We start from the raw sequence: 11,141 nt of genomic DNA on the forward strand, positions 1-11,141 counted from the left end.
CTATAGCATTCACAGCACCACTGTGCTGCCACACAAAATAAAATCTTGAAACAGCAACCTTTAAATTGTACTTATAATTAGTTCTGCAGCACGGTTACAACTATATTACAAGCAATGACTGCTGACTGACTCCTTGGAGAAGAGAACCAGATATTTTTTGTAGTGTGTTTTGAATATCCATAAGGCATATCAATAACACTGTAGGCTATATGTTCAAACAATGTAGGTTATAACGTGGATCACTGAGGTGTCCCTTATGCAATTCTTTAATGTGATTCTACGTGACACAAGGAGGCATTTTACTTTACATTTTTATTTCAAACAAGCAAAATAATCGTCTCGCGGTTGTATGCCTCTGCTAAGCAGTCGAATTGCAGTTTACATCCCTGTCTGCGCAAACTCATTTCTGTTACCTATAATGTAAACAACATTAAATGTTTTCTGAATATTTAGTTAAAGGCAGAGAAGTGGAATGATAAAACCATTAAAAGTATTTGATTAGAAAAAATGTTTTAATCAAATTGAACAAGTTTAACCAACATTGTATGAATTTATTTGATTTGCACCATCCTCGAGTAGTCGAGGAGGGTTAGGGTGGCTGTGCAGGTCAAAGTGCTGCTTAGTTGAAGAGGAAGAAGGAGGCCAGAGGCACCAGGAGGAGGAAGAGGATGCTCTGTCCGATGCGCAGGGCGTTGTTGCACAAGTTTCCCTCACAGCAGTTCAGGCCCGCATCAGCTCCCAGTTGAGCAATCAGGGATCCAGAACAGACACTTCGGGATGCACATCCCTTCACCATCCCAACTGCAGGCACTTCAGAAACAATGGGAAGAAAATGTAATTTTCAAGAAATAATATTGATGCATCTGCCTAAAGTTACCCTAGTTACCCTAGGTTAAAAAATATTTAAAATTTCTGTGTTAATATTTAACATGGTAATTTGTACTCTTGGTTTTACAATCTGTGCATTTGGTTTGCCGATCCAGGGTATAGTCTGGCAAACTGAGCGCACAGTTTGCAAAACTGAGTGTACAGTTTTCAGAATTATTATTTGTTTTACCAAGGTACCTACAGGGGCTACATTTTAACCTCTTGCAGATTAAGTAACCAATATCTAATATTATTGCAATTCAAATTCAATAACTCCTCCAAATTATTATAGCCATAATAATTTACCAGGTGGACATAAGTTCTCACATGTAAAGGGTAGGAATATGCCTCATCACTAAAAACAGATGTATAATGAATAATTCTGATTGAATGTGGTATTTATTGGTTTCAATGCAATACATTTCAGCTATAAGATGTTTTTTACAGAATGGTTTCCTTTACGCCAAAATATTCTGTCAGAACATTCTGGTTTGCTTTATGCAAAACAACATCAATGCCCAAATAATTAGTTAATAATGATTAATAATTAATTAATAATGATCAATGCCCATATTTTTAGTTACATTCGTGCCATGTCTATTCCCAGCATAAAATTACAAGATAAGATAGTTCTCACCTGTGAACGTAAAGCAGCGATCTTCACTTCCCTGGCACTCCAAAGTACTTGTGCAGTTATCATCGGCTGCACAGGTGAAACACTTTTTTCCATTGGTGCTGGATTCTGGTAATGCTATAACAGGACAATAAGATAATGTGTGAATTCTGGACATTAAGTCAAAAAGAGACTTAAGAAGACGCAGGGAGCTCTGCCTTTTCATAACCATAACATAAAGTAAAAATAAAAAAGTAAAATGGTAAACATTGAAGTTATGTGAGCTTGGAGTTGATGTCTAATTGTGAATCACCGGACTACCAATAAATCAGCCATTGGTTAATTCAGAGGTAAACCGCTACCTAATGAGGGAAATTAAACCATTGAACAAAAATTTCACTTAGCACCCTGTAATTCTCTTGTCAAAATGTAAATATGGAATATTTACCTGGTGGTTCTTCATTGTTGCACAGGTTGGATTCACAGCATTGGGTCTCAACAGTTGTCATAGAGATTCCAGTGTTAAAAGATCCACTGAGACACTGAGCTGGTATGGCGCATGACTTCACCTTTGTAGTAGTCTGGATCCCTCCTAAACACCCAAAGGCAGACGGGTCAAGAAAGATCAAAAATAAAAATCACAATCAACAAAGACAATTTGTCTCCATGTGAAATATGCAACACTGCTGTCGCCGGGAGTTGTATATCTTCAGCCATCAAATAACGCAATACAGTGTCACTTATTTAAATGGAGGATGAGTGCAGTGATTTTTATATATATTTAAAAAATCTAAATCAAAGCCTGTTACATATAAAACACCCTGTAGGGGACATGAGTTTTTGGTCTAAATCTCATACATTTTTTGTCACCCATTTTATGTCAAAAAAACTTTATGTTAACTTTTTTGCCAGGCCTCAGGAGTTTATATCATTTCTAATGTGTGTTTCACTTCAAGGCAAGCCTCAACAAACCTGTTTGTCCTCTTTTTCCTTATCAACCAAACCAGTAGACAAAAATAATCTATATTTTGCACATAATTATTTACACATAACCCATGACAAACTGAAAGACTGAAATCCTCCTCATCACAATTCAGATGATTCTGCTTGGAATCACTACAGACTAATGCCTGGAAAAAATGCCAAGTGCAAATTAGAGGCCATATCCCCTTGGGTGACTGTATAAGCTGATTTAGTAAAGGCTGTTGGTAAAAGAACACCTGCTAGCATGCACATCTTGTCGTCGTTCTAGCTCACCCGCGGTGACTGCTGCTGTGAAACTGGCACATTTGGTCTGGTTTGCTTGACATGTTCTTGGAGTCTGCGAACATGGTCCAGTACCAGTGGCTGCACACTCGAAACAATTCAGTGGGTATGCTAAAATATATTTGGAAAAAAATACTTATTTTATTCTTTAAAAATATACAGTTGCAGACCCTTCTAAAGTACGAGCTCATTTCTATGTCACTCTTTATGAAAAGTTCTATTTAAAATCAGGACAATAAACACCAAATATAATATAACACAAAATAATTACCTCAACTGAATTTGGCATCTTAACAGAAGTAGCCAATCTAGCCTAGACTAAAGGCTTCTCAGTTTTCATGAACTGAGTGGGTGAATATTTCAGAAGGGCTGAACAATAGTCTGTAGGAGAATACTGTGTTAGACAGCGTAGCCTACATGTTAAACTAAATCCCACATTCCATTAATGACAACAATTTCAGTTTACATTATTGCTTTCGAACTGTCACGAGGGCAAGTTTTAGTGGTATTACCTTTGGAGAAGAGTGCGCACGTCAGGGCAATGGTGAATAGGAGTTTCATTGTGTCCAGTATTATACGCGCAATCCATGAAAACGAGACTGCGACCGTTTATATACTGTGAATCTGAGGAGCGTAAAGGCGTGACCCTGGTATAGATTCAAATCACTTCTCTGAATAGAAACTTAAAATTGTGCATGTAAATTGGGGCAATAGGTTTCAAACTGCAGAACATCTGTCCTGTCATGTCCATCAGGTAGACAACACTACTGAACAGGGCGCATGGTTTCTGTAGCTTATTATATTTTATACCGAATATGGCAGGGTGCAGTGAGGAAACTGCGTCTGCCGAAGTACATGCAGTTACAGTGTAATTATCGTGTCCTCCAAAAGTGTTCACACGCTTGATAAAGACTAGTAAGGATGACAATACATACAATATCGGTTATGAATCGTAATTGGACAATTATATTCCAAAATGCAAAATCTGCAATCTGTATCTTCTTAATACAACTATGACAGAGTAGGGAAGACCGGGGCACAAATGACCAGAGGGCATGTTGAAACATGGGGATTTTGCATATTTGCGTTGGTGCAAGAATAATGGGTTTGTTTTGACTAATGTATTATAGCAATGTGCCTATCATGTGTGAGTGGCTGTACAATTTTGTAACGTCATCAATAGTAAGTAACAAAGCTTTTTCCAGTTCAGCTGGTTGTTCAGCCTTTTATATTTGTCCAATAGGAACAAAATATCCTCCATAACATGCTATTCTGATATATTTGATTACAGTGGAGCCTGAAACCTGAAACCTGGCAAACAGCCACCAGTGCAGCCGCAAACGCAAACGCAAAGACTGTTGCTGTATACGTTATTTGAATGCGCAATAGTTGTTTTCAAGAGTACATTGTTTACACTAATTGTGATATTTTTGTTTTCTAATTGCACATTGACATTGATCACTTTTTATTTGGTTATTCTATTATTGGAGTGGACATTTTATATTGCACATTGGCATTCGTTTTTACTTTATATTTGGATATTATATTATTGTATGTCATATTTAGTTGGTATAATAAAACTACTCCATTTGGAGACAAAATGATACATTTCTTGTACATTCATGTATTTTTAATGGATATTATACTGTGCACAAGGCTGTGCCATATCCAAAAGCTCCAGTAGATGGCAATAGACTCCTGTAATGGACATAAGTTGTATTTTCCAGCCAGTTTCCATTGGAAGTGGAAAATAACCCAGTTGGCACATTAATTGTGCCAAATTGTGCCAAATTGAGTGTCCGCCTGGTAGTATCCTTACTAAAACCTTTGTGGAGGCTTTGCCCTTTGCTCAAATTCTATCTAAATGTGGTACATTTGTAGTCAAGGACTTGCTGAAGATGAACAATGGCAATTTTCTACATGGAATCATTGTTGGCATGGTGTTATCCTCTGTCAGATAGGGGGGAAAAACAGGCGAGGATAGAAATTTCACATTTCTCCTTTGGTTTATTCCAATTTACTCAGGCATAGTAACAGTCACAATCTTTTCTTTTTCTTTTTAGGCGTTTTTTCTGAAAATACGGCTAGGGCTTAACAGGTTAATTAATTAATAATGATCAAGGTACAGACCATAAGAGCACATGTGCACATGGGACATTTGTACTTTGAACAATCGGCCATTTGTATCCGGGTAACATCACTTCTTGCAAAACTACGATGCCTCCGATGAGGATACAGAATCTTGTAAGCATATCTGCACGAAGTATACAGTATAAGACGTTTAAAACTGTTAAAACATCTGTCCTGTCATGTCCATCAGGTAGACAATACTACTGAACAGACATGGTTTGTTTTAATTTTTTTATACTACATAATGTCATTCAAAATTTTATTATAATTTTTTTAAACTGTTGTCTTTAACAATTCAATTTCTCTTCATAAAATCAGTCTCTGTGGTGGCTAACAATCCGTACTGGGCAAGTACACACTCCAGTCTCTGTCGGCTGTGGCTCCATCTCAGTCCCAGAGTTTGGTAATGGTTTAGTTACATTGACAACAGCTCTCATGAACAGCTCTCGGTGTTAACATGGTCAGCCCTCTGTGTTAGCATGGTCCGCTCTCTGTGTTAACATGGACAGTGGAGAAAGGTAAGTGGAGAGAATACAATCGTGAACGAAAGGGAGAGGGATCGCAGAGCAAAATAACCAGTAAATAACTAACTGACTACCTAATTTAGAAGATCAACATGGTTCTCATAAGGTATGAAAAGGCTTTTGGCTCGGTCTCAAACAGGCAGGTTAAATATTCAGAACATGACACCAGACAATGTGGTAGGGTGTGTCTAATTCCAAAAAAAACCCACAAGAGAACAGGATCTACAGTTGCAGTAAATATTTTGCGGTCATTCACCCTGCTAAACCGGTATCCTGTATCCTTTCATCTGGCATCTCACAATGAGAAAATACATTTGCAAATTTTAGAGCTTCTATTTTACATTTCTTATTATATTCTTGTTTTTTTTTTTTACTTTTGAAACAAATGATTTGCATGACGCTTTACAGACACACCATGTATCTCCACCATGTAAGTAACTGATCCCAGTACCTTGCTGATTTTTCCTGTTATCCATTTTGTTCCTTCCCTTCCCCTGTAATTCCGGACAAGCACTGTTTTATCAACAGAAAAACTTCTTAAGGGACGACTGCAACTTTTTTGACTGACTGTATATGAACTTTTTTTATGTGAATCCATCACTTGGCTAAGATCAGGCTTTATCAGTGACAATCTAGTGCGCTTACCCTGAACAGGGTTGCAGGGGGGCTGGAGCCTATCCCAGCATACATTGGGGCGAAAGGCAGGAATGAACAGGTCACTAGTCCATCGCAGGGCACACACACCATTCACTCACACACACATACCTACAGACAATTTAGACTCTCCAATCAGCCTAACCTGCATGTCTTTGGACTGTGGGAGGAAACTGGAGTACCCTGATGGACTAGTGACCTGCCTTTCGCCCAATGTATGCTGGGATAGGCTCCAGCCCCCCTGCAACCCTGTTCAGGGTAAGCGGGTTAAGATAATAGGTGGATAGATCAAAACCTGGATCTCATGCATGCAATGCAACCCACTGGTGCAAACTGATCCAGTAGTAAGCCAGAAGAACTTGGAAGAGATTCTTGGTGGATAAAAATGAAGTAGTTAATTATAGGTTACTCTAATACATTGGCTCACTAAACATCAATTAACACTACCTGATTTGTTATATAACTTTCTATGTCTTATAGTATAAGTGGTTATATAACACAGAGAGGCCCTGGCCGACAGGGATTCGAACCCAGGGCCTCCTTGCTGTCAGGTGGCAGTGCTACCCACTGCACCATCTGTGCCACCACTGGTTTTGAGCCACGACAAAATAAAGATACAGTACATTTTATAACTTATCAAATAGATCAGGACCCTGGCCACGTTCCAATGTCGGCTGAAGTCTTGTGGCCGGATAGCCTGAATTTACATAGTTTTGAATGCTTATGTTGTGGTGCATGGAGCTTTAGCACTCAATATAAATGCTCAACATGTAGTATATCATTATCTCAACTGAGCGGAGGTGAGCTATTAATAAATGTTGCTTCTAGTGGCATCACGCATCAGTGGAGGGTCTGTGAATGTAGCCAGCACCTGTGGACCCATATTGATTCTGACCTTCCGATAGTGTTCTCAATCTCCATCAGCAAAAGCAAATTCACAATGTGAACAGCTCTGTCATAGTTGTATCTTCTTAATACAACTATGACAGAGTAGGGAAGACTTGCATATTTGCGTTGGTGCAAGAATAATGGGTTTGTTTTGACTTTGTACAATTTTTAGACGTCATCAAGACGTTTTTAACAAAGCTTTTTCCAGTTCAGCTGGTTGTTCAGCCTTTTATTTTCGTCCAATAGAAACAAAATGTACTCCATAAGCATGTGTGACACACCTCAACTGTATTTATCCCTGTCGCGTAAAAACTTTGAATACTGATTTTGTGCCTTTGCTTACTCTCTCCCGCACTTTCTGCTTTTAACAGGATAGAAATATATGTTCATTTGCTAAACAAATATGTGCATCAAAAACATAAAAAGGTGCTGACCATCTCCACAGAAGGTTCGAGGTAATGCTTACATTACAGTGCAATAGCATAAGGTTCCAGAAAATGCTTTGTTATCACCATGCAATGGGGGTGAATGACCGCAAAATATTTTAGACCGAGCCAAAAGCCTTTCCATACCTTTTGAGAACCATGTTGATCTTATAAATTAGGTAGTCAGTTAGTTATTAACTTGTTATTTTGCTCTGCGATCCCTTTCCCTTTCGTTCACGATTGTATTCTCTCCACTTAAGTTTCGCCACTGTCCATGTAAACACAGAGAGCTGACAATGTTTGCACAGAGAGCTGACCATGTTAATACAGAGAGATGTCCATGTTAACACAGAGAGATGTCCATGTTAGCACAGAGAGCTGACCATGTTAACACAGAGAGCTTTTACAATGTTTTTTTTTATTAAGTAATCTAATTTTTCAAAATTATTGCCACCCATACAAATTATTGTAAATAAAATGAAAGAAAGCTAAATTGGCAATACCATTTACTTAACTTAGTTAATCTCAGTCAAAATAAGGTATGTTTTCCCAGGACAGGACAAGGTGTGTTGTGCAAGCTATTAAATCCTTCCTCCAATCACTGTGTGCCATCTCCTATCGCAAGTGAGTCATTTTTATTAACTGTTCAGTTGCACCTGGTTTTATAGTTTTAAATGTATTTTTTATGATTGTGCTTCATTTTATTTATCCATAAATACAGTTTATGGATACACTGACTTTAAAAAAACCAAAGCCACCAAAACAGCTCTATACAGACAATTTAAAAAAATTCAGGACAGCACAAGGTGTGTTGCAGAAGAAAACCTAATTTATCAGTATATGGCTGGATGTTACGTTTCTCAGGCGTCCAGGGGTAGGAGGGAGTACGCAACAAAATAATAATTAAATAAAATGACCGGGAGGATATATTTGCGCATTATGGGGTGAAAGTAATCAAACAGACCAGAATTGAGGTGCAATAAAAGTCTATTTACAAAAGTACAGTGGAGGTGCTATTTACAGATTTAACCCAAAATTACATAGGTGGCAATCACCCCTTTCTTAAGGTGTCTAAACAATTGTTCACCCTACGTGCAGCAACAGTGTATAGAGGCCTCTGTCTTACCTGCCCCAGGGCCTATACATGGACAAGCACATTCACACAAGTAGGAGAACAGATAAACAACATACATCGACAGGGTTCTCAATCAAATGAGCCACCAAGCCTAGCATAGCCTACGTGGGACAGCCAACACGCAGCTTATGTAAACAGACGAGGGACGTGATTGGTGGAGGCGGGACCAGCATAATGATGATTGACAGCAGGGACAGCAAATGGAAATGGTTGATGGTTTCACCTGTAGAGTTTAAGGGGGGAAACAGACAGACACATACAACGTGGAACGTAACTCTGGATATAACGAAATTAAAACGTGTTTAACTGCTAAATGACTGTAATAAACTACAAGACAGCAGGGACAGTGTGTTGTGGAGATGAGGAGCGAATGATTGAGTGAAATCTCAAGATGGTTTTAGCTGGTTTCAGCAGGCTGCTGACCGTTGCAGGATGAGGGCTAGATGCAGATTGTGGTTACAGCAGTAGAGGTGATGGGTTGAGGACAGGTATGTGAAAATATTCAGTGGCACATTGCAACATCTTTCTCCAAAAACAACATTCTGATATCAAGTCACTATATACTGTGTTGCTATTAACATGACCTGTAAACCAAGTTACACAGGACCACTCAGCAACACACATCATGCACAATTCACATGTACACCAAACATCATGCATAAATTCATCATGGCCCACCAATGGCCACTTGAAATACCCCATTGGTCTCTGCCCCAAATTGTCACCTCTCTGCTTCAACTAAAATAAAAGTGTATAAATGAACATTAGCCCACCAATCACCAACAATCATAATGACCACATAACGTCCAGCAGCAGCAGTTCCAAACGCTGTTCCTGGTGATCTACCATCTTGTAGGTTTTCATTCCCTCTCATCAACTTTGTAATATATTCATGACTGACCTATGCTGTACCATCTCTTGAGCTTAATAGGATATTTATGAAAGAGATAAACAGATCACTCTTTAATTTTCTGTGGAAAAATCCATTTGTTTTTTTATTAAATCCAGTAGGCTGTCTGGAATTTCATCTCTTATTGTATTTTTCCTCATTATCGGGGTTCAAACTTTCCTTTAGCTTTCACTTAATTTTCCTGATAAAATCTTGGCAATTTATTTTTGTCCACTCCACGGGATTTGAATCTCTGGTCTTAATCTCAAGAAACATATATTCTAGCGAAAACAGTCATAATATTTTTTTAAATATCACTAGAAAAGGTTTTTGTCATCTAAGACACTTGTATTATGTCATACATTTTAAAACACTTAAACAGTTTCTGCCAGCCATCAGGCAGATAAGAAATAATAGAATAATAGAGATATTCATAAAAAATAAAAAATAAAAGAATCTTTAATTTTGACAGTTGGTTTTCTGATATCATCCGTCTTGTGAGTCAGCTCCTTGACTCACAATGTTGCTAATTCAATGAGCAGGAGAGTTTTACACAATGTTGCTAATTCAATGAGCAGGAGAGTTTTACACAATGTTGCTAATTCAATGAGCAGGAGAGTTTGACACAATGTTGCTAATTCAATGAGCAGGAGAGTTTTACACAATGTTGCTAATTCAATGGGCAGGAGAGTTTTACACAATGTTGCTAATTCAATGAGCAGGAGAGTTTGACACAATGTTGCAAATTCAATGAGCAGGAGAGTTTTACACAATGTTGCTAATTCAAATAGCAGGAGAGTTTTACACAATGTTGCTAATTCAATGAGCAGGAGAGTTTTGCACAATGTTGCTAATTCAATTAACAGGAGAGTTTTACACAATGTTGCTAATTCAATGAGCAGGAGAGTTTTACACAATGTTGCTAATTCAATGAGCAGGAGAGTTTGACACAATGTTGCAAATTCAATGAGCAGGAGAGTTTTACACAATGTTGCTAATTCAATTAGCAGGAGAGTTTTACACAATGTTGCTAATTCAATGAGCAGGAGAGTTTTGCACAATGTTGCTAATTCAATTAACAGGAGAGTTTTACACAATGTTGCTAATTCAATGAGCAGGAGCGTTTTACACAATGTTGCCATTCTCCTCCATCTCACTTCTCTACTCCTGTGATGTACCTGTAGGAGATATGGGCTTTATCTTTAAAAAGCAATAATAGAGGTATTATGTTTAGAACCTTTATTTAAATCTAGAATGATCATCTAACTCAAACTACCCCTAGTTTACAGTGATGCCAGCTGAAGGGTGGCTGCTTCCACATATGTATCTGACAAGGGTAGAGATGTCTAACTTAGAATTATCTGTAGATCCTGCCCAGAACATTTTATCTGAAAGAAAATTCAGAAGGACTCTGATGCCCTTTGTTATTTCGTATAACTGACTCTGAGACTGTTTGACACAATTTTTGCATTATAAAACAGTTTATTGAGACTTTTTGCAAATCGATGATCTATTCAGAATTCCCCTTCTGTTATATTGTTTGGATAGTATGTCTATGATAGAAATAAAACTAAAAAAGTAATTATTATATATGCTAAATTTCACACAAATATAGATTTTTTCATGGGAAACCACTTTTTATTGTCATTTTAAGTGTGTTTGAACAGTACCACTGATAACTGTAAAGCTGTTAAAGCTATGAATAATTGTACGATATTTCATTTACTATGATTGTGCTTATAACCAGGTA

General features: G+C 37.8%; 1 protein-coding gene across 1 annotated transcript; it reads right to left on the reverse strand.

Moving 5' to 3' along the window:
- Nucleotides 1-493: 493 nt before the first annotated feature.
- Nucleotides 494-3,316, reverse strand: LOC133142303 (urokinase plasminogen activator surface receptor-like). Its single transcript, XM_061263452.1, has 5 exons — nucleotides 3,259-3,316; nucleotides 2,738-2,857; nucleotides 1,929-2,072; nucleotides 1,505-1,618; nucleotides 494-810 (listed from the first exon to the last, which is right to left on the reverse strand). Exons 1-5 carry the CDS (start codon nucleotides 3,305-3,307, stop codon nucleotides 620-622), a joined length of 618 nt encoding a protein of 205 aa, XP_061119436.1. The 5' UTR covers nucleotides 3,308-3,316; the 3' UTR covers nucleotides 494-619.
- Nucleotides 3,317-11,141: the final 7,825 nt, after the last annotated feature.

This window comes from Conger conger, chromosome 1 (assembly GCF_963514075.1).
Source record: "Conger conger chromosome 1, fConCon1.1, whole genome shotgun sequence".
In the NCBI taxonomy this organism is placed as follows: Eukaryota; Metazoa; Chordata; class Actinopteri; order Anguilliformes; family Congridae; genus Conger; species Conger conger.